Source organism: Podarcis vaucheri (assembly GCF_965113315.1).
Source record: "Podarcis vaucheri genome assembly, chromosome: 7".
Classification (NCBI taxonomy): Eukaryota; Metazoa; Chordata; class Lepidosauria; order Squamata; family Lacertidae; genus Podarcis; species Podarcis vaucheri.
In genome coordinates this window covers 43,039,601-43,063,521 of record NC_138765.1, presented here as the reverse complement: position 1 = coordinate 43,063,521, position 23,921 = coordinate 43,039,601, and the positions used below count along the sequence as shown (strand labels likewise).

Here is a 23,921-nt window from a genome sequence, read left to right as displayed (position 1 = left end):
TCACTTTCTCAATATTACATATTTGTGTGCATTCCCCCCACTGTAGAGTATTCTGCTTCTGTGCAATTCACACTTATTTCCGATGCAGCAGCAGAAGTCACCACCCATTCTAGGAATGAAACAAACAAACAAACAGGAAACCCACCTCTCTGTTGTTTCCTGGCTAGTCAACAACTTCAAGGAGACATCTATATTCGAAGGTGCATGGAAGGCTTTGAGAGCAAAGCCAAATCCCGTCCTAGTTAGACAAATACTCTCCAGATCTTTCTGGGAAAGGATTGGCATCAGGTTTGACATTTTGCGATGTTTAGAAAAGGACTGAAACAGAGAAGTGAAGCATTTTGTTCTGATTGCTTGTTTTTAAAAGATCACTACTGCCAGCATATCACACTGCAATACAAAAAGTCCTGAATTACTCCCAAGAGTGCAAACCGTTGAACTCCAGAGTCAGGAGCATTATCATATGTAGCTTGAGGCTCTTAGTTGAAGCAGCATGATTTTTTTGTTTCTGGTGTTGTAAACTGAAGGGGGCTATGTTGAAGCAGGCTGGCCAAGCCTGCCATAATTTGCTCATGTGATTATTAGATGACCAACTCTGCATAAACTGAAGGACAAGCCAGGGACACCTCATCCTCTGCAGCATACATCTGGGTCCATAATTCTCATGGAACTTGTTGTCATGGAACTAGAGCAGGAGAGTCATCCCACACAAATTAGGAATGTAGAAACAGGTACATGAATCAGAGGAGCACCACATGTTATGGGACAGCAAACTCCTACGCAATACCTCTGGGGCTGGATAAGAGATAGCATCAATAAATCAGGTCGTGTGTTCCAAAAATAGAAAGGGACTTAAGCAGCATTAATCCCTAAGTGCATTATATGCAGACATCACTGAGTGAGTTAGGAAAGCCAGGCTGAAATTAAAGATTCTTCAAAATAGAGAATTTAGGACTGTGGCTTTCAAGTGCTGTTGGGTGAACTAAGGGTCTCCTTGGAAGCTTTGCAAAGTTCACCTATTCATGAATGGGAATGAGCATCAACGGTCAGTGGCAGATCTTCCTTTGCTACCATTTACATTTGTATCCTATCTTTCCATATGTAATATCTCAAGGTGACTCACAGCAATAAAACATGCTATCTACAATAAAATAAAAAGCAATACAACAGAAGGATATTGAGTATATTTTAGGGTTGCACAAGCAACATTCAGGCACAACAGGTCTATGCACCATTCAAAATATTTTCCATATTGACAAATCTGCCAGGGAATCCTTGTATATTGCAGAGGATTGCAGAGGATACGCCCTAGGGTGCACCCTGTTTCAAGCAGAGTGCTAGACAGATATATAAGGCAGCTCTGAAAAGCTGCTTCACACGAAGCAAAATGTCCTACAAAGATACATAGAGAAGTCTATGTTTTGTATCCCATGTATACCGTATTTCATGCTATACATGTGCATCAGCAAGCCTCAAATGAAGACAATTCCCTATGGCATATACTTGTAGCACAACAGACATGTGTACACTTTTCACATTGCATTTACCCACACATACAATATCAGTTTTCTACATGGAAATGATAAGGCCTCATTGATTGAACCGAGTGCTTTCTGCAGGAGCGTGGGGGGAGAGATACCACACTGGAACATGGAAAAGCTGTGTTCATTTCTGAGCTCTGCAAGTATAATCCTAGATTACCTGCCTAGATCACATCATTAAATCAAGATGTCTCCATACTCCCAATTTGTACAGCTTGGATGGTCTTCCTTCAGTTTACGAGCTTTTTGGTATAATCTTTGTCACTGTGTTTATTTACATGACCATGGAAACCAGCGCCCCAAACTAGGCTTTTACCTCTGTACAAGCCGTCTTACTTCCAGTCACATAGCCTTGCTAGTCTGTTGCAACAAAGAGTCTTGTGGCATTTTAAAGAAGAAGAGATGTATTGCAGCATCAGCTTTCCTGGACTAGAAGAGGGATGGGAAACCCTCCAAATGTTGTTGGACTACACCTCCCATCATCCAAGACCACTGGCCATGGTGGCTGGGGCTGATAGGTGTTGAAGTCCAACAACATCTGGGAGCCACAAGTTCTGCAGCCCATTGTTGTCACAGGCACAATCAAGCTTGCTGTCACAAAAATAGCCGCAGAATTCAATCATGCTCACACACAACTGGTTGATTGTCCTTTGGCTTGTTACATTTCCAGCTTTAACACTTGAGAACCTGACAATGATTTTCCTTCCAGTAAGATTTAGCCAGAGATCGCATCCTACAACATGCAAGGATTTCAAATGGATAAAAGGAAAATAATCCAAGGCTTTATGCTCCAGTGCACACAAGATCCTGACTGCATAACTATCCCTGAGAGCTTGCAAGGTTAAGTCCTAGTTTGAACCCCCACAACCCTGTTCCCCCTATCTCCCCTGGACCCCTGCCATCTGGTTGAGTGAGCAAGAGTGGAGCAGTTTTTTATAACTCTGCCTAATTCCTCATACCTTCTCGGAAATAAGGCTATTTTAAAATGTGACTTGCTTATGAAATATTTCTAGCCATAGTTGGGGTTTAAAAAAAAAAAGATGCAGTGAAATTGGCAAAGCCAAAGACTGTTGTCGTTCTTTTAATCTGTTTTGCTCTGCTGAAGAAGCACATAGCCTTGGCTTTATCTTTCACTCCTCTTTTATACACACATTCAGTCTGTAGCCAAACGTGCTGCTTCTTCAATTACAACACAGGAAAAACATAACCCTTTCTCAAAAGCCCTGGTGCATGCTCCAGCCACCTCTCTCGTAGAATACTGCAATCTTCACTCTGGCCTCCTCACATCTAACCTGAACTCTGCTATCCAAATCATTAAACTCTCTCATTATCCTGGTCATGCCACTCTCTCTTCTTGGCTGTTCCCAGATACAGCACTAGCTCTATGTCCTTAACTTTAAAGTCCACTATGTCTTTGCCTGCCACCACTTTATCTCTTTGTTATTATATCTAAATACACCCCTGTCCATGATTTCTGCACCACTTGCTCCACTTGGTCCACAATCCAAAGGGCTCCTGACCCCTTCTAACAGCTCCACCCTTTCTTCCTTGCTTGGGACTTCCTCCCAGATCACCTCCATGATGCCACCTTCCTTGCTTTCTGTACTGAAATCCATAAAAGTTCATAAGGCAAGCTGGAAACAGGGACAAAGTCCACAAATGTCTTGATTTGCCCCCAATGTGGAATGTGTGTGGAGCAGAACAAATAGAAACTAAGCAGAACAGAAAGTTAACTAGCAGCTCTGGTGATAGGGCTGAAATAAAAAGTGTATCTGAGCTGACCCAAGACCTCAACCCTGACCAAAATATGGTTTAGCAGGCCAAAGTTTGCTTTCACTTTCACATTGTATCTATTCTAAGCAATCACTTGGCATTTCTCTTCAAAAGGAATCGTCAGTGGGAAACAGAACTTGTTCACCTACTAATGTAAAATGCATTGTAAGGATGTTTAGCTTGTTTAAAACCAGCAACTATGCAACTAGCCCCCAGAAGAAAAGTGGAGGATCTGATTTTGCAAACTGCACCCATCCAAGGCATGGCATTATGTCACAAACTATGGATTTAATTAATTGAGAAATGTAATAAAATCAGCCCGTGACAGCACAATCCTTTTCATGTAAATCTCATTTAGTTCAGTGGGTTGTATCAGCCCAATTCATAAGTGTGTATCAGATAGCAGTCAAAAAGACATGTTGTGCAATCCATTTCAGCATTGCTTTACAGAATAAAGACTTGGTTTCAAATCTGACTAAAAGTGAAAGGGCTGGAAAAGTGACTTCTTAAAGATATAAATATATAAGTAATTCTTATAGGACCCCTTCTCATTAGGCCAGGTTTTATACACGAATTATTTAACTATCATCTGACCAGCAAGCATTGGGGGACATTTGAGAACTTGTCCCACATTACAGAATTTTATTTTTGTTTGTTGATTATGCTTTGAAAGTACTTTCAACAGTCACGAAAATTTGCAGAGTCATTCTGGTACTAGTTGGTACAACAAAACAAAGCCTTCAGCAGATCCCATTGTCACCTCCTGTTGTGGGATGTCCCCTGCTTTAACAATCTCCCACTAAAACAAGGCAAAAAACCATTCCATAAAAAACCCAATTTCTTTAGCCATATTGGATGGGGTGGGGTGAGAAGAGAACACTTGCAAAGAGAGCATTAAAACTTACCTCAAAGAATGTGAGCAGTGAATACGCAGGCTTAATAGCGGTCAACTGCTCTGGAGAAGAGAAGAGAAGAGAGTATCTCCAACCCAGCACACTTCTGCAACGCACTCTTGTGCTCTGCTGATTATGAGTCAGATGCACAAACTCCTCCTTTATTGGCTGCTGACAGAGGCCAATTTTCCCCCCAGGCTAAGATACAATTGTAACTCTTCCGTGCCCACAGATGACTTCATTTTCAACCGTGTCTGCCTTCCTTCTGACATTCTGCGAAACACATTTAGCAAAAATTCATACAACATGCAAGAAGGGAGGATTCTTGTTTCTTTGTCAGTAATAAACCCTCATTAGTTAATTCAGACAGTACCTCAATACCTTTAACCATGATCGTCTATAATACTAATTTATTCAGATCTTTTTTATATAAATGTGGCTTACAATAATGTTAATAATATGCAATTAAACATTAGCATAATATAAAACAATACAATGATAAAAGGCAACTGTTTAAAAAGAAAATGGAATTCAGACAATACTACGGTAGGATGTGAGGAAAAAACTCCACACATCAAGCGTATCAAGGCAAACTTGCCACCGCTTGAATGTTTTTTTAAAAAAAAATTGGTAGAAGTGAACATTACAAGCAGCAGCATTAAATGTAAACCTGACCCACATGCCACTCAATTACCAAGGGTATGAGAATAGAGAAAATTACAGAATGGCAGAGAAGAACAGAAAGGACAGGGGAAAGAAAAAGGACACAAACTCTTACTCCACTCCCTTGCCTGTTGCATTTTTTTTTAAATGTTTTCTTTCTATTTCTGGAGGGGAGAGAGACTTTCTGCTGGCCACCAGGGAATGGCTTTTCCACCTGCCTTGACCCACCCTCCAGCCCAGGAAGCCTTTCCCAGACCATGACTTCAAGAAGAGCAGAAGCAGCTGGGAAGAGGGGCGTTCAGAGATATTTTTAAAAAATATTATACGTTGTCTGTCCTTGTTTCTCAATTTGACCATTTTACATGGTTTTTATGTTTTGTGGTAATTTATGCTCTGTGTTTTGCTGTTGCTTTTATTGATTATAGATTAGCAATTCTTTATTGTAATTGATAAGTGTAAACTGTTTAATTATTATTTGCTGATGTGTTTACTATTGGATTAAAGTGGATTGTTGAATATTGTTTTATTTGGTATAAGTTGTTTATTTTTAAGTTACTGTGACTTTTTTATATTGGATCAGATTGTTACTATTAATGTTTGATGTTTTCTTATGTTTTTATATGTGTTGGAAGCCGCCTAGAGTGGTTGGGGCAACCCAGCCAGATGGGTGGGATATAATTAAATTATTATTATTAATTATAATTCAAAGGCACTGCACTGAGAGAATGTGACTACAGTGGTACCTTGGATCTCAGACTTAATCTGTTCCGGGAGACCATTCAACTCCCAAAACCATTCAAAAACCAAGGTGCAGCTTCCGATTGGCTGCAGGAGCTTCCTGCACTCAAGTGGAAGCCGTGTTGGATGTTTGGCTTCTGAAAAATGTTTGCAAACCGGAACACTTACTTCCAGGTTTGTGGTGTTTGGGAGCCAAGCTGTTCAAGTACTGTACTAGTAACTCTAGATTGCCAATGAAATAAAGGAGGTAGCCAAGCCTGGTAAACATTTGGCACCCGGGGGCAGCTGATGGGGTAAGCCCTGATCTACCTCCTGCCCAGCCCTAGTATGAAGGCCCACCTGAAGGCTGAAATTGCTGGCCGGCCATTTGCAGGCTAGCTCACAGCAACAGCTTCATCGTTTAATTCTACTGAATGTACAGAGTGGGCTGCACAGTTGTATTTATTGTCTATGTACCAGCTTGTCCTGCACTGGCTCCAGAAGCATAAAGAGTGGCTGAGGAAACCCAGACAGATGGGCAGGGTATAAATAATAGAAATTATTGTTATTACTATTGAAGAAAAAATATTCTTGGAGAGCTGCTGCCAAGCAGTGAAGACAAAGCTAAGCCACGTGGATCAATGGTCTCACTCATTTAAAAACAGCTTCCTACATTCCTATGATTTATCCCTCCTCCACCGACCCATTCACTCTCCTGCATTGAATTCGTTGTCAACTACCAGGTGAGTTGTTAAATACAAACCTGCTGTGTGCAAAATGGCTTGATATGCTACATATTACATGACTGAAGAACAGCAACGTAACAAAATATTATATCTCAAAATGGGATCTGGCCAGGACACCGGAAACCAAACAGCAACACATTGCTGTTGCAGATAAGACTGCAATTCCTTTTAAAAAAACACGCAACTGTCAGGTGTTACATCTTTAATAAAGGAGTCAGCCTTTTGTGGGTTCATTGACTCTTGAATGGTTGAAGAAAATATACTTTTTTAAAAAGTGCCCAGGTTTTGGGGGGGGGGGAATATCAATAGGTATGAGTTTCAGTGAAAGAAAATGTTATGCAAATGCCAGTGTGGGGTATAGATTAATTGAGTTGGTCCTATCAACAACGTTCAGAAAGCATAATATTGTGGATGAGCAATGTATTTCTGAGCAAGAAATAAATGAGTCAGAGTATCAGGTGGCAAAACATTGCAAATAAGCAGCATGTAGGCTACCAAATACCACAGCCATTGCACATCACTGTTTAGAAAGCCTGTGGGAATGCTAGGAAGGTGTTCTGGTGAACTCTTTCTGTGTCATTCTGGTTATTCAGGTTGGGCAGCACCTTCATTTGTCTGGATCTGACAGAGACTGAGGACAGACCTATGCTACAATGCCTTGTTGATCTTTGTTATTTGCCTCTGCACAGAGAAGATGAGCATGAAATGATGCACCGAGCAATTAAAATGACGATGAGCTGTTCAGGCCTGGAAGAGCTGCCACCTTCACCTTCACAGGTGTGCTTCCCATCGGCAGCTGTGAGCTCATGCATTTAGGTGTACTGCAGCCAACAGCAGCCTCCTCCAACATGGTGCCCACAGATTCATTCATTGGTCGGGGGCCAATGGGAGTTGTAGTTCAAAGCATCTGGAGGACACCAGGCTGGCCAAGTGTATTGTTCAGAAGCCTTGCCTATTGTTTCTTCCATGACATGTTAGTTTTTGCATGCATAGTAGTGTGCGATTAATATGGACTACCATTCATTACATGCATCACAATCTGAAGTCTAATCTGATACTATGCAGTAGCAAAATATGAACCATATTCAGCTTCTGCCCATTTGAGCTGCCCTTTGTGAATGCTTTATGCCAAAAAACCCCCAACCAAACAAACTTTGCACCCATGCAGTCATGTTTAGTTCAAGGCCTGGGCCCTCCGAATGTAAATCAAGGGGGAGAAGTAAAACAGTGGTGCCTCTTGGCTGACTTGGCAGGACTACCTTTTTAGCACCTCCCCTCCCAGAACTGCCTCCATCAGCATCCATTCCACCTGGCTTCATCAGAGGGAGAAGCAAGACAGTGAAGCCCCCTGTGCTGGTTTAGTGGGATTGGCTCCTCCCATCCCAGTGTGGACTTTTTGCAGTGGCCCTTCCACTTAGTCATTATGAAACTCAATGGCAAAGTATAGGCTCTGCATGCAGAAGGTCACAAGATTAATTCCCATAATTGCTTGCCAGAGGATTTCAGCAAAAGACCCCAGAGAGCCCTTGCAATGCTGTGATGCATATATGGCAGACTCACATGAACTTGGATTTGTGTGTTTTCCTCTTCCCTCCCCATCCCTTTCTCCTTTTGCACTGTATCCATTAAGAGCTCACAAACTATGAGCTCACAAACTTCAAAGCTTTTTACAAGCGATCACAGAAGGGCACTATATAAATTCAAAAAAACAAACACTATGCTACTGTAGCCTAATGATGCAGTTATGAATCAGAACATTCCCAGTTCATATTTCACCTCTACTATAAACTCACTTAGGCAAGTCACTCTCCCTCAACCTTAGCCCCCCATCTGCAAAACAGGAATAACAACATCAGCCAGCCTTTCAGTGCTGGTAATACAGATAGCATGGTAATACAGATAGCATACTTTGACCACCCTGAAGCACTTTATTAACATTACCAAGCAAAGCCTGTCCATTGCTGCGTTTAGTCAAAATATGCAGAATATTTATACTCATAGTCATCTAGATGTGGAAACATATACTTCCCATCTCCTCGGAAGAACACGGGCCTCGTTAATGTCCACACCCCCTCATTAACATCCACAACCCTTTGTTAACGTCCACACCCTCGGCACATCAAGTGCCAGACCTACCTAGTTCCAGGACGAAGTCTTTGATGATTTAAGAAACACTGATGATTCATGAAAAGCACTAGGACTCCCAGACCTTTCCCTGGTTTCTATAAATGCAAGAGCTGTGATACTCTCATAAGGGAAAATGAAGACACAGTAGTGGTTCACCAGCTTTTTCGACAGCTCACAATTCTGGAATGAGCCCTTTTCAATTTGTAGGTCACATTCTTCATGGGGGCTGCATGCCAGTGGCGGGCAGTGCTAGAAGAAAAAGTGGGTGGAGCAATGGGCATGACTACATCCCAGCCCTGCAAAAGTCGGAGATTACACACACACACACACACACACAGAGAGAGAGAGAGAGAGAGAGAGAGAGAGAGAGAGAGGAGAGAGAAGTGTGCAGCTACATGAGAGTTGTAGCTACACCTGGGGTAGAGCAGGAATGACAAAGGTGGTGGGGCTATGGAGAGTCCTGGGGTCTGGACAGGGAGGCATTAAAGGCTGCATTTGGCTCCTGGGCTTGAGATTCCCCAGCCATACCTTAGTATACATCATCCTATATAGCCTTAATCTACGTGATACGAACATCTTCCACAGTTCCAACTTCATGCCATTATTTAGCAACATTAAGATTACATGCCTAAAATACTAGCATATTAAAAGGAGGTTGTCAGCACTGGCTATCAGTTTTTGTGTTCTTCCTGGGGCCAGTTCAGAGTACTGTAATGTTTTTGACTTGTATCTCGGCCTGTTAGTAATGATTGCCAGAGGCTCTGGGTTTGGAGGTTAAAAGGGTGGAGAAAGAAGGGAGACTTCAAGTTGCTCCAAGGACTTCCTTTTGTTTCTTCTGAATCTTCCAACACTGAAATTCCTTGGATGATCCCAGCTTCCATCATTATGAGAGACTCTATTTTCCCCACACTGTGCATAATTATACATACCTCTATCATGTCTGGACCTTAAGTCTGATCCTGCTATACTCTGCTTATGTTTTTAAACTGACCCAAAGTGAAGTGGTGGTTCTAGGGTGCTTTCCAGGCAATGCTAAACTGCCCAAGGCAAGTAAGTATCACTTTCAGCTCTTGGCAGAGCAAGTGACAATGATGAAAGGGACTTTCCCAAAACCACTATTAAATTTAACTGTCTAATTTTAGAATATAGAGATAAAAAATTTTGAAAACCCAAAGGAAAGAGCAAATGGTATGTAGGGTATATAGCAGATAACATGAATGAGAGAATATTCTTATTTACTGACTGCGGGAAGTGGAAAGAAGAGAGAAAATGGAGAAAGAACTAGTGAATTCTCTTATAATAACCCAAGCTCAGGCACAGTGACTGGACTTTGAAACCTGGCCCTATACACCCTAGATTTGAAATGCCATGGTGCATCTGCAGCAGCACAAATGGATGTCTTCATCTGTCCTACCTGCAATAAAACATGTCTCTCCCATATCTGCCTCTACAGCCATTCTGCAACCTTCCAACAGTTTGACTTCACCCACAAAGTCGCACTCCTCCATTGTCAAAGACCCATTGAGGTTGATGGACTTGCCATTGAAATAAATGTATTTTAAGTTAGTCAAGTCCATCAACTTCCATGGGTCTTCTCTGAGCAGGACTAATATTGGCTAATAACCCACACTTTTACCCTCACAGTAACCCCATGAGATAGGTTAGGCTGAGAGAAAGTGACTGGGCCCAAGGCCACACAGTGAGCTTCACAGCTGAATGGGGATTTTAACCCCATGTCTCCTAGGTCCTAGTCCTACACTCTAACCCTTACACCATGATGGCTCACTTAGTACATTCCTGACTACAATAATAGAATGGAGCTTGCTTCTGCTGTCCTGATGCTAAACCCATTTGCTTGAGAATAACCACTAGACCTTGCAGGTTCTGTAAGAAATTCTATAAACCATATTGCTATGGTGCTACAGCCTTTCCCTGTGTAAATGCACATTGTTCTGAGGAAACAATGCAATTTTGTAATTATGCTTGCAAGCAATCTGTTGATCAGAAAAGCCCAAAATGATTTCATTGTTTAGTGACCTTTCATTCACCTCCTGTGGTAATTAACTCAAAATGATCTAATGCTCCTGGAATTTAGAACTGGCATGATGTAGTCTGGAATGATATTCTTCCTCCACTTTTATAGAAAAGCAAAAGGCACACCACTTGAAAATGAAAAGCAAGGAGGGAAAATGCTGCTAGCCCTCCTGCAACCAGAAGCGGTTTTAGGGTGGCACGACTAGTGTGGTCACACTGGGTGCTACCCTGCAGGGTATGTGAAAACAATGCTATAGAATGGAGCACAAGAGATGGAGGGGTACCAGGTTTTAGTGTCACACAGGGCGTGCTGAAATTTGAGAGCCCAAAGTCCACCACTGCCACAACAGCTCCTCACTACAAACAAGACCAGAACTTTTGTTGTAGGAATGCTGCCCTCTACAGGAATCACATGGCTGCACATGGTTTACCTGCTTCCATTTTTTCTTCCTACCTTTGAGGTAGGTTAGGCTGAGAAACAAACAGGCCCAAGGCTCAAAGTCACCCAGTGAGCTTAATGGCTGAATGGGGATTTGAATCCTGGTCTGCCAGGTCCTAGTCCAACACACTAACTACACCTCACTGGCTTCAATGTGAGTTATTCCAAGCTAAGGTGGCATTTCCAAGCAGACACATACTGTACAGGACTGAAAACTTTCTGTTCTATTTGGGCATAAAGGATGTAGGAATGGGTCAAGTAACATGAGCCAATTCCAGCAAACTGTTCTCCATTCACACAATGGGTTTTTGAAGTGATTCTGCAAGTTCATACAAAAGTTATAGTGACACGAGTTCTCCATATCATTCTTTTAAAAAGGTAATTCCCTGACAAGAGTTAAAAACAGGAATCTAGCTTTCTGTTTAATGAACTCTCAACTCACCCAAGCAAAACTGCATATAACCTATTTTGTTGCAAAGTTTCCAAGGGCATTAACTCAAAGAGGAAGTTTTTAAAGATCAGCAACAGGAAACATGACAACAGACCCAACCTTATGTATTCTTTGTGAGACATGGCTTCTCCATCTGTAGCAAAATTTATACATGACACCAACTTTGGGAGAGAGAGGGAGAGAGAACCCTGCAAGACTCACATATCCAACTGGCTGGGTAGACAAGGGTAAACAGTGAAGATGTTGCTCAGCGGTAGAGTGTGTGCTTTGCGTCTGTGTCTGCAGTGGGCCCCACATCCAAACCCCAGTATCTCCATGTAAGGCTGAGAAAGAGCTCCTGGCTAAAACCTATTGGCTGATCTCTGGCTGCTTTGCAGGAGATTGGCAAGGGATTGCAATTGCTTAATGATAGCAACAACAAAACAACTTTTCTCCACCTGAATCAGGTTGCTGACATGACAAACCAGGAGTAGACTTTTGTGTAAAAGCATTGTGAACTGAATTCAGTTCTAGTACCGAAAAGCAATCCTGAGACTCAAAGGCACACTGTTTTTTCATTCTTGCTGTGTCTTTTGCACATGGCTCTGGTTAGCAGAATTTGAGTTCTAGTAAAAAAAAAACCTGGATGCGGGTGGCACTGTGGGTTAATCCGTGCGCTGCCCTGGTTCACCAGAAGCGGCTTAGTCATGCTGGCCACATGACCCAGAAGCTGTACGCCGGCTCCCTCGGCCAATAAAGCGAGATGAGCGCCGCAACCCCAGAGTCGGCCGTGACTGGACCTAATGGTCAGGGGTCCTTATACCTTTACTAAAAAAACCCCAAAGAAGATCCAATAAGTCTGAAGTCTGCTCATCCTTGACACTGATAATATGGAACGAGATGGGTCAATGGTTTGTCTTGAGACTGCTTCCTATATTACAAAAGCAATGCTTTAGAAATGAATAATGCTCAGTAGCAGCAACTTATTCACCAAGCAGATTCAGTCATGGCAAAAAGCTTTGTGGGTGGCAACATTGGAACACTGCCTTCTGTCTGCTACAGGTAGCATTTCGCTTTGGGTGTCAACCTTGCATGAAGAAGGCCACAGGTCCCTCTACTGGCTGGTCTGAAGGCAGGTGCAGTCACCATTTAGGTAAACCTAAGCAGGTTTGGGTCTAGTCAGAGTCTGTAAACCTTATGTATGCCAACTTGGGTTTAATGATGAAGAAAGGTGGTTTATAAACATATGAAAAGTATATTCAGAAGCTTTTTAGCGTAGGTGTGAGCTATTAAATGTTTGTTTATTCAAAATATCAATATGCTCTCTTTAAGAGGAAATTCTTCAAAATAAATATAAATACTCCTCTGGGGGGGGGAGGGGGCGGAGACGGACCGCGCGTGGCCGCCATGCCTCTTAGTCCCACCTACGTGAAGGAGCGCAGCCGAAAGCGCCCTGGCGCCGCCGCAGCGCGCCTTCTTACCTGAGCAGCGCCAGCACCTCAGTCTCGACGGGGCGGGGCCACGAAGGTGGAAGTTGGCAGGGCTGGGCTGGAGAAGCAGTACCTGCCGCCGCCGCCGCCCCGCCCACACTTTCCAGATCACCACAGGTGCGTAAGAAGGCGCCCGCGCGACGTCTCTCCCTTGGTGCGACGCCAGGGGCGGAGCTTGAGAAGAAGAGAAAAGCGCGGGAACGGAATCGGGGGTCCACCAAGCCCCGCTACCTGGGCTTGGGTAGGCTGAACGGACGTCTCGCGCACTTTAGCAAGGGCACGCGCAAAGGCGATTGGGTGGTAGCTCGGAGTACGCGCGGTGGCGCCCCCCCTCACCTGTGCGTGTCTGGGGGCGTGGCCCCGCTCACCTGCGGGGCGGTGTCGCAGGCAGACCGAGGCCACCCGCTGCTGCCTGGACTAGCGGAAGAGACGGACTGACTGGCCGGCGAAGGGCCGAGCGCGCGTTCCGCCCTGCCAGCCCATCGCCGGGTGGCCGCGGGAGAGGCTGGCGCGCAATTACTCCCCTCACAAGCAGGTCAGGCTCCCGCCGAGCCTGCCTGCCGCTTCTGCTGAGGTCGACCACCCCGACGACCGCATGGCCTCGGGCTCGTACGACGTGAGCGGCGGCCACGCCCCGGCGGACGGCGGCCCGACGGCGCAAAACAAGCCGGACAACACGGCCTTCACTCAGCAGCGACTCCCGGCCTGGCAGCCTCTGCTGTCGGCCGGCACGGTGCTGCCGCTCTTCTTCTGCTTGGGCGTGGCCTTCATGGCCCTGGGCTTGGGGCTCCACTTCTCCTCGGAGGACATCCACGAGCTGGAGCTCGACTACACCGGCGCGCCAGGCTCCAGTTGCTCTCGCTGCGCCAACGTCACCAGCAGCCCCACCCGCCATGCACCTTGCAGCTGCGTGCTGCGCTTTGAGCTGCCCATGGATTACCCTGCGCCCGTCTGCCTCTACTACCAGCTCTCCAATTACTACCAGAACAACCGGCGCTACAGCATTTCCCGCGACAACGCGCAGCTCAGCGGGGACTCCTGGGCACTGACCAACCCCATCACAGAGTGCCAGCCTTACCAAAAGAACCACAAGCTTCCCATCGCACCCTGCGGGAACATCGCCAACAGCCTCTTCAATGACACCTTCACCCTCTACCAAGTGCTTCGTAATGGCTCCATGGTCTCTGTGCCCCTGGACAAGAGAGGCATCTCTTGGTGGACAGACACCAACATCAAGTTCCGGAACCCCGAATTGGTCAATGGGAGCCTGGCTCTGGCCTTCAAGAACACCACCAAGCCTCCCAACTGGCCCTACCCGGTCTACGACTTGGGCAACAACACGGGCCCAAACAACACGGGCTTTGTCAACGAGGACTTTATTGTGTGGATGCGCATCGCCGCCCTGCCCACCTTCCGCAAGCTGTACGCCCGCATCCGCCAGGGGAATTTCTCAGTGGGGCTGCCCCGTGGCACGTACCAGCTCAATGTCACCTACAATTACCCTGTCCTCTCTTTCAATGGTGGCAAGAAGGTCATTTTCAGCACACTTTCCTGGATGGGGGGAAAGAATCCTTTTTTGGGCATTGCTTATCTCGTTTGTGGTTCGGCCTGCATCCTCACTGGCATTGTCATGCTAGTTGTGCATTTGAAATATCGGAACCAAAATGAGGAAGATTAATGGAGCAGACTCCGACAGTCAACAGGTTTAGGGGAGGACTGCTGCAGAAAGTTTGCTGGCCAGATTATTTCTGGTATTAGAATTGAACTTAGTTTGTAGCCTTTCTTTTTTAAAAAAGAAGCCTCATCTTCAGAGTAGTTGAGAATCAAATAGATGCCTCTAATTGTGTGTGAGAATGTGTGTGCTGCCATCTTCAGTCACTATAATTCAGACATGTGGGGTATATCTGCCAAGGATAGCCAACCACTGCATGGTTTTCTTTATTCACAACAGAGATGCCCCCAGGGAAATCCATGTTTAATTAAGGGTACAGGAGACTCTCCTCTTGTTTAGTGCTTATGAAACATGGCCTGTTTTCAGAATACTGAGAAGAGATGTCCTTTGAAAAGGGGTACCGTGCCAAAGTTTTAATACTGAGAACATACTTCAGCACTTTGATTTGTTCTCCAGCAGAATTGTTCCCAGGCTGAGAGTCCTACTGGAATGACTTGAATGTAGTATCATACATTTGTGTGTCTTATTTTACAGCAGTCGTCTGTGGATATGCTGTCTGGCTAACTTCAGAAGTGATGCATAAATACCTGGGGGATTCTACATGCAGTGATACACAAAGTGTGTTCACTGGTGGAGTTTACAGCATTCTTCATACTTTATTGTGTTGACTATGAGCCAGCTGCACTTGCTTAATAATGCATTTTAAATTCTTTGTTGGGATTCAACCATCTTTAGATGCCTTGGGTTTTAAGGTATCAGTTACTTTAGCCTTCTTATTCACTTATGAAGACATGCCAGTTGAGATTGATGGTAAGCATGCTACTGGGAGGAAAAAGAATATAAAGTAGCATTCACAGGAAATCCATCTACGCTGATTTTCTAGTGTTCTGTTTTGCTTGCAGAGAACTGATTGGAAATATCTTTTCTATCATGCTTTTTGGTAACTAATCACATTTTTAAATTATCATTCCATAGAAGGTTGAATAAATCTGAATGACTGAGAACTGAAACATATTTTAGTGTCATTCCATTTCAATAAAACCTAGCAGGAAGTCCTACTTATTTCACTGCAGCTAAGCAAAATGTAATCAGGAGGAGGACTTGGTTGTTAGAGTGACAGAACACTGAAAGATTGCTTGGTTTTCAGTGACATATGAATGGATAAGAAACCACGTTGCTTGGAGATACACTTGAGTTCACTTGTTCCCACCCCACGCCCCAGGCTGTATGTGGAAGGCATATCCAGTGATAAAATGATTGTGGGACATCCCAGTTTGGGTGTGACCTTCAGCATATAGTGTGATGCATAGGAGGAGGATGGAAATAAAGCATCCAAGCACAAAGACCCTTCCTGATCTTGCCCATTTTGTAGAAAGAGTGGAAATAGCATCTGAACAGCCCTAGGCATGGACAATGTGAAATGTGCCCTTCTGCCAAGGGGGAACTCAAAAGCTTTGGTTGTAGTTGTGTATCCTCCAGCATGTAGAGTGAAAAGAAAACTTTACATGTGTGAGGTATGCAAGAAATCCAGTTTGCTAGCATCCACAAAAGGCTTCTTTCTTCCAGCACCCAGAAGAAATGGCAGCAGTGGTGGGAACCAGCCATGGGATGTTTGGCACTGTTTTCCAGCCGCCATGACCAAAAGAGGTAGCCAGTGAGCCTGACCTCATGTATTCAGTCTTTTAAAGAGGTTCATGGTTTTAACTGGTTCTCAAGTGGCTGAAATGGACATGGTACAGGAGACTCGTGATCAAAATTTCCAGGTCTGTTCCTTTTTTAACTTCAAGTAGATGGGATTGTAATAGGCACACTTTTTATAACAAGAATACAAAGCTGAAAATGAATGAACTGCAGCTAAAATCTTATGTTCATTTTTCACATGGTCTAGTCCTCATGTAAAGACTGCAAAAAACAAAGCCCTACTTCCCCTGCCCCCCCCCAATATTCTTATGAGGGTTCCTTCTCCAGCCAGAGAGTAGCTGGAAATGGGGAGGCAGAAAAAGGTCCTTCTTTCCTTCCAGCAGTGGCAGTTTTAATCTGAAATCTTAGGCATTATTGTTTACATCTAAACTTTGCCTTTGTGTTGGGGAAAGGGAGGGGGGATGTTCAGTTTGTAATTATTTTCTTTTCCATAAATAAAAATAAAATAAACTGAATCATACTGAAATAACAAAATCTTTGGTCATGATCAGCTGCAAAATGGAGTGGGTGAATAATAAAAGTTTTGCCCACCCCTCTACTGGAAAAAAACCCATGCTGTCACCTACTCCGGACAGAGCAGAAGACTCTTGCTCATGCAACTTGGGAATTTCCTCCCTGCTCCTAAAAAAACACCCTTTTGCCTGATAATTGCTGATCCATCAGATAACGTTATGTACATTCTCATTCCTTTGTATTTTTATAGGAAACGAAAGCCTCACCCCACCTGGCTTACAAATAAAATGCAGATTGGGAAGTCTCTTTTCACACTCAAGTACTCCCCCTCTTTTCTTCAGTTATGCAATAAATATATTCCTTAGCAAAGTGCAGTATCCAGAAGTTAATCATTTCCATAGAAGTGATAGCAGAGTGAACTGCTCTATATGTCCTGTGGAAAGAATGTAAGCAGCATGTGTGTTTTACAAAAACTCTGGGCATTTCCCTTTCTTCTAATGCAAATCAGCCAAGGGACTTTTCTGCTTTTTGTGGTGTTTTTTTCTTAAGAAATACTTGCAACATGTGGCAGGAGACTTTCACAACTACAGCTTGAAATGGAAGAACTATGTCACATGGATAAACATTACTCAGAGTCAAAGACAATGAGGTATAGTACCATGAGGTGTACTTGCTCCTACATAGCCTCTTCCATTTTGTGTGCAAGGGAGCAGAATATAGTCCAAAAGTCAGAATAGCCTTTGCATAAAAATGCCAGATACAGGCTTATACATGCATTTGTTTGGGGGGGGGGATAACTGCAGACTCATGAGAACAGTATTTAAATTATATGAGCTTTGTATATTAAGTATTTTACAAATAAAATTTGTCCAAACCTAAATTCTCAAACTGAGGCTAGGACCATTCTGGGTAACATGACTTCAAATCCCAAGTCATTGGGCAGGGCAATAGGAGTTTCAATGGTACAGCCAGGGTTAAGAAACCCTGTTCTAGAGAAAGGAAATGAGGACAAGCATAGCTCTTATGGAAATCATGTGATGTAGGAAGGCATACAAACACTAGATTCTGTTCTGAGAAATTAATGCATTCTGCTCTGCCAATTTTCTGGAGTGGAATCCCAAAATTGGAAAGAGACACAAAATTCATTGTAGCCCAACCCTCTAATGATGGAGGAAATCGGTTGCTACAGCACCCCTGAACATCCCTTGTCATTCACCTATTTTTATTTGCACTTTTTAATTTAGTGTTTCCATCTACTTTGCTTATGTTGCGATTCTGAACTATGATGACCCTTGCTTATAAGGAATAAGGCTCCAAATCCCACTTAGAGCTTTTCGTTTTGCTGGTGATGTTTTAAGGTAAAGGTAAAGGTACCCCTGCCCGAACGGGCCAGTCTTGACAGACTCTGGGGTTTGTGCGCCCATCTCACATCTATTGGCCGGGGGCCAGCGCTGTCCGAAGACACTTCCGGGTCACGTGGCCAGCGTGACAACGCTGCTCTGGCGAGCCAGAGCCGCACACGGAACGCCGTTTACCTTCCCGCTGGTAAGCGGTACCTATTTATCTACTTGCCCCCGGGGGTGCTTTCGAACTGCTAGGTGGGCAGGCGCTGGGACCGAGCAGCGGGAGCGCACCCCGCCGCGGGGATTCGAACCGCCGACCTTTCGATCGGCAAGCCCTAGGCGCTGAGGTGATGTTTTAGTGACACCTTAAAGCGAGATGGGGACAGTGTGAGGCCAAAGTGGGGTGTCAAGTCGGGTGCTCTTGACTTGTCTGGCCGTGATAGCTGGAAGCTGTGCAGAATGGTGGTGAAGAAGAGGAACAGCTCCATCTGAGCCAAATTCTCTCCTAAGCAGACTCTCAGGCCTGAAAATTAAAAGATGAGGACTAGTAAGGCCCATGAGGACCAATGTTTATCACAGGGGTGTGGAAACTTTTCTGGCCCTTCAGCCAGATTCTTATCTCCCCAAGCCTTGGTGGGCCAAATTTGACTAGTCGACAGAGCTGCCTACCTACCAATTGCCTGACACCACAATGGTGTCAAATGACACTGCCCTTTGAAGCATGTGCAGTACATGCACACGAAAGCTCATACCAATAATAAACTTAGGTGGTCTCTAAGGTGCTACTGGAAGGATTATTTATTTATTTATTTATTTATTTCAGAAGACTGTTACTGAAGTGTGACCCACTCATTTTATGGAATATTTTTTGCACAATTGTGGAATTGGTTTTATTGCTTTTAGTTTCAGTTTTACTGAAACTGTAACCTTTTATCATTTCATCATGTTTTTATCTAATTGTCAACCATTTTGAGGGCTTTGGGTTATGAAGCACTTCATAAATCTACAAGTGACTAAGAAATAAATGGAAAGAATTTTGATTTAATTGTGATATTAATTGTAGCATTTTAAAATAATTATTTATTTTGTATTTTTTTGTCAGCCAGCTTGGAAGCCTTGCCAAACCAAGGTGCATGTGGAAAAATATAGCCCATATAAACAAGCAACAAAAACAATCCTTCAGGGCTGGCTTGGGAGTGCAGTTTTGTCTGGTTGCCATGTGCCAACTGACACATTCATTCACCTGAAGAAATGAAAACTCATGGTTGTCCACTTTTTAGTCCTCAGACATTCTGTTTCCTACTTGATTCAATTTTTGATTCATACTTGATTCAATTTTTTGTTTTATTTTAATAATTTATATCCCATTTAATACTGCAGTATATGTGGTGTACAATAAAAACATAACATTGGTTTCCTTGAAGTGGGCCCCTCCCTCGTTCATAGTGTATTTTTACATTTTATGGTTTGTGTGTGTGTGCGCGCGCGTGCATGCTCAAATATACATTGCCCAGATAACTGAAGAACAATAAGTAGAACTCTGCTGGATTAGGTCAGTGTCCCATCTAGTCCAGCATCCTGTTCTTACAGTGGTCAACCAGATGCCTGTGGCAAAACCACAAGCAGGAAATGAGCACAAGAGCACTACACCACTGTGGTGTAGTGGTTAAGAGCGGTAGTCTTGTAATCTGGGGAACCGGGTTCGCGTCTCCGCTCCCCCACATGCAGCTGCTGGGTGACCTTGGGCCAGTCACACTTCTTTGAAGTCTCTCAGCCCCACTCACCTCACAGAGTGTTTGTTGTGGGGGAGGAAGAGAAAGGAGAATGTTGAGACTCCTTCGGGTAGTGATAAAGTGGGATATCAAATCCAAACTCTTCTTCTTCTCTTCCCACCTGTGTTTTTCAGCAACTGGTATTCAGAGGCATTGCTGCCGCCAGCAGTGAAGGGAGAGCATAGCCATTATGGCTAGCAGTCATTCATACCTCTCGCCTCCATGAATTTGTCTAATCCTCTTTTCAAGCCAGTCAAGTTGATGGATATCACTGCCTCCTGTGGGAGCGATTTATTGTTAATGGACAATGTGAAAATCCTGTAAATAAACATGTTCCAGGTCTTTCATAGATGCAGGTACAGGGTGTCCCATAGGTGAATTATGTGGTCGTTGGGACAGCCTCCTAAAGTTGCTTTCTGTTAGATCAGGGCCATCCCATCCATGAGGCAGACTGAGTGAGGTGCCTCAGGCGGCAGAATCCAAGGGATTCCTTCGCAGGTGTGTCACCCACCACAGCCAGAGAAGTGAAGAGAAGCAGCTGTGACAGGTTCCAGGGAGATGTAACAGCAGTCCTGCTTACCAGGTCTCAGGGAGGTGGCATGAGGCCTGCAGAGGCCTTTGCGAGAGCTCGCCGGAACCCAGAAGCTGTAGCTGCATGGCCCCAGTAAGTGAGGTTTGGCAGAGGTGGCAAGGGGCAGGGGGCACACAGGGCAGCACCTTTCCATATATCCTCAGTTGGCAAAATGAGATGTGCCACCTCTGTGTTTAGATAAATGGTTTAAATAATCAAACAGCTACACAGAACTCATAGTCTGCCATCCACATGCACAGGGAACACCAACATGGTTCACATTCAAGTGTTGCAGAGCTTACCCTGGGCATTGCATACCCCAAAACCTCTGTGTCTTGGATGGGTGTTTGGGGTATTCCCAGGGGCACTATGCTTGAAACATGCTGGATTTAATGGATGGCTGTATTGGTGTAGGGAATGATCTCCCTAGCCAAGGACAGTGTTCATTTCCCTTTGGCATTTCTCTGAGGACCAACAGTCTCAGTTACCACCAGAAATAAAATTCCATTGTCATTATGTGTGCGTATGTTGTACTCACTTAAACTCTCCTCCTCCAGCATCTTTGAAGAAAACACAGGAAGGAGACCAGAGATTCATCTTAGTCCATCAACCTCTTTCCCACAGTGGCAAGCCAGGTTCTTTTGCAACCATAGAATCATAGAGTTGGAATAGACCACAAGGGCCATCGAGTCCAACCCCCTGCCAAGCAGGAAACACCATCAGTGCATTCCTGACATATGGTTGTCAAGCCTCTGCTTAAAGACCTCCAAAGAAGGAGACTCCACCACACTCCTTGGCAGCAAATTCCACTGTCGAACAGCTCTTACTGTCAGGAAGTTCTTCCTAATGTTTAGGTGGAATCTTCTTTCTTGTAGTTTGGATCCATTGCTCCGTGTCCGCTTCTCTGGAGCAGCAGAAAACAACCTTTCTCCCTCCTCTATATGACATCCCACAAGCAAAGCTTTACAGCAATCCTTCTGCCACTCCCTGAAACTGGTACTAAATAACCAACTGATGCTGAACCTTGAGGTTGTGTGTAGCCAGCATGCCTTGTAGGCATCAATAGTTTTAACGAAAGGTTCCCAATGTTTTTGAGGCCTGAGAGCACATTCAGTAATGCCAGAAATGGCCGTGGGTACCACAAAATACTCATTTTACAGAAGAAAAGTTGGTGATGCTCAGAAGACCCAAAATACAGGTAAAATGTCTCCCTCAGATAAAGCACAGACAGAAAAACAGGCAGCCCCAGCCCCAAACCATCTAGGACTTTGGAGACCAGAATTCAAATCCTTACTCAGTCATGAAGCTCACAAAGCGACCGTGGGCCCAGTCGCTATCTCTCAACCTAATCTACATCACAGGGTTGTTGTCAGGGTAAAATGGAGAGGGGGAGAACCATGTATTCCACCTTGGGCTGCTTGGAAGAAAGGTGGGATAGAAATGTCATCGGCTATGACAGCCACTTCCCCCTTGCCACTGCCCATCACTAATCCAGATCCAGCATTAACAAGCTGGTGTGTTATACAAAAGAGTGAGAGTTGGAGTCAGCTGATAATTACCACAGCTCTTGATTACAGAATGACGTAAATCTATAGAGTGGTTAAACCGACAAACCCATCTGAGAATAAACTTGTAATTTTGTCTTGTTTTTTTTTATAAAAAAAACCCTAAGACAGGAAGGAATATGATCTTGAATTGTAAATAAAGAAGATAAGAGGGATATAAAGCCTTCCGCTGTATCAGTGGTGGGAAGCCTTCAGCCCACAATGGGACTATTTAGACCTAATATATGTCCTAAATTGGCTCGGGAAGTCATTCCCCCCACAAATGGTACCCATCTTCTGTCAAAAACCTTACAAAACACATACACACTTTCACAGCAGACAGATGCTCAGTTATTTCCTTGAGTCAAATTGATATGTAACTTAGCAGGTAGTAAAATGCCACCTGCTATAGCTTCCAAGTGACTTTCCCTGTGCCCAGTGGAAAGCAAATATTTAGTCTCATACAAAAAAGTGAGCTCCAGGCACACCCTCCTGCTGTGCCCTTTCTTCCAATTGCACTTACTCCTGCAAATGGTAGTCAACCTTCCTTTGTTCTCCATCAGCTCTTTCATTAGATAATGGTGGTGGTGGAGAAAAAGGAACCTTACCTTTTCGAATGCCTTCAAGGGATTCCGCATATTGATCTGCAGCAAGTTTCCAATGAATGGCAGAGGCTGTGGTCCAGGGGGAAATCGTTTTGGATGGATATTCTTCCAGAAACCATACAATAGCAAGGAGATAACCAGCAGCCAGCTGGAGAGAGCCATGGTAGCAGTGTGGGAACAGCTACCGTGTCTTAGAGTCTCTGTTGTTTGTGGGGGTGATGCAAACATAATTTGATAAGCTGAGCTTTCCAGTTCAGCTGTGTATGTGATTGGAAACCTTCAAAGAGTAGGCGTATCTGTCCATTACACACCCCAGGAAAAAGAACAAATGTAAAGTTGTTGGTGTGTAGTGGCAGCGGTGGAGCATATGCCCGCGCTGCCCAGGGTGTGCGCACTTCTGAGGGGAGGCAGGGCGTGGAGGGTGCCACAGTTAAGGGTAGGAGAGGGGCAGAGAAGCTGCTGCTCACTCTCCTCCTGCTCTCTGCAGCTGAGTCAGACATGACACAGCAACAGAGCTGCTGCAGCTAGGTGCGCCTCACCACGGCTGAGGAGGGCTGCTCTCTGCCGCCGGGTCAGAAGAGCTGTTGCCACCAGGCACGAGGTGTGCCACCCACCCGCCTGCCATTTTGCCACCTCCCTCAGTCATGACACCTGGGGCGGACCGTACCCACCGCTCCCCCCTTCCTATGCCTCTGTGTAGTGGAGAGGCAGATTCCCTTTCAAGCCAACTAGGTTACCTCCTCCAAGAAACGGGAGTAGGGTTTGCTTTATAGATAACAGGATCAATATATTTAGGGAGGGAAATAAATAAGAAATTAACTCAGTGTTATGTATTGGGGCCACGAGGGGGTATTGTGTATATAGTTTTCACTCAGGTCCACATAAGTTAATTTAGGCAGGAAACCCTGGGCTGTTGTTACAATGTTGACAGCCGGCTGCCTATAAAAGCAGGCCAGCTGAGCTGTTTGCTGTTAATTTCAGTTCCAGCTTACTTATAAAGAACTACTTGGAGAAATCTCTGTGTCGTCTGCTATGTCCACCCACTACTTAATACTCAGCATAACAGGGAAGGACCCAAATAAAATCTTCATTGTTAATGTTGGTGATCAGTACCAGTGGTGGACTTTGGACTCTCAGATTTCAGTGGGGCCCTGTGTAGTACTACGATCCGGCTCCCCACCTCGCCTGCTCCATTCTACAGCATTGTTTTGGCACCCCCTGCAATGTGGCGCCTAGTGTGACTGCTCTGGGTGCTCCACCTTAAAACTGCGTCTGCCAGCCCAAGGAAAGGAAGGACTCACCTTATTTCTGAGTTGTTTTAAACAATTGTTTACATATCAGCTATATTACAGGCATATCGGCCATGGGAATTCCCTCAGTCTCTCTGAAAGCAAGTGGAGGAACAAC

At 44.5% G+C, this 23,921-nt stretch overlaps 3 protein-coding genes across 4 annotated transcripts in view; 1 reads left to right on the top strand and 2 right to left on the bottom strand.

The window, feature by feature from the left end:
* Positions 1 to 12,960, bottom strand: part of LOC309538123 (receptor-interacting serine/threonine-protein kinase 2-like) — a 28,237-nt gene extending 15,277 nt beyond the window's left edge. Inside the window, exons 1-3 of one of the 2 annotated variants that reach the window (XM_082233372.1) lie at positions 12,845 to 12,960; positions 4,220 to 4,480; positions 146 to 318 (exon numbers count right to left, since the gene is read on the bottom strand). In XM_082233372.1, the coding sequence (XP_082089498.1) occupies positions 146 to 297 (152 nt within the window). In that variant the 5' untranslated portion in view covers positions 298 to 318; positions 4,220 to 4,480; positions 12,845 to 12,960. Of the gene's footprint in view, positions 1 to 145; positions 319 to 4,219; positions 4,481 to 8,469; positions 8,689 to 12,844 lie in introns of those variants that run through there. The other variant, XM_082233371.1, reaches the window with a different exon arrangement.
* A 318-nt stretch (positions 12,961 to 13,278) lies between these two features.
* Positions 13,279 to 15,535, top strand: TMEM30B (transmembrane protein 30B). Its single transcript, XM_082233373.1, has one exon. The coding sequence runs from the start codon at positions 13,449 to 13,451 to the stop codon at positions 14,529 to 14,531; it is 1,083 nt and encodes a 360-aa protein (XP_082089499.1). The 5' UTR covers positions 13,279 to 13,448; the 3' UTR covers positions 14,532 to 15,535.
* A 2,822-nt stretch (positions 15,536 to 18,357) lies between these two features.
* Positions 18,358 to 22,713, bottom strand: LOC309537659 (cytochrome P450 2A13-like; the record flags this gene model as incomplete). The annotated part of the gene is made up of 3 exons (XM_082232550.1): positions 22,518 to 22,713; positions 20,006 to 20,072; positions 18,358 to 18,545 (listed from the first exon to the last, which is right to left on the bottom strand). The coding sequence occupies exons 1-3, from the start codon at positions 22,674 to 22,676 to the stop codon at positions 18,358 to 18,360; spliced, it is 414 nt and encodes a 137-aa protein (XP_082088676.1). The 5' UTR covers positions 22,677 to 22,713.
* Between the last annotated feature and the right edge of the window lie 1,208 nt (positions 22,714 to 23,921).

Bases quoted from the DNA above. Each gene is read 5' to 3' on its own strand.
- TMEM30B (XM_082233373.1), top strand. From the start codon at position 13,449: ATGGCCTCGGGCTCGTACGACGTGAGCGGCGGCCACGCCCCGGCGGAC.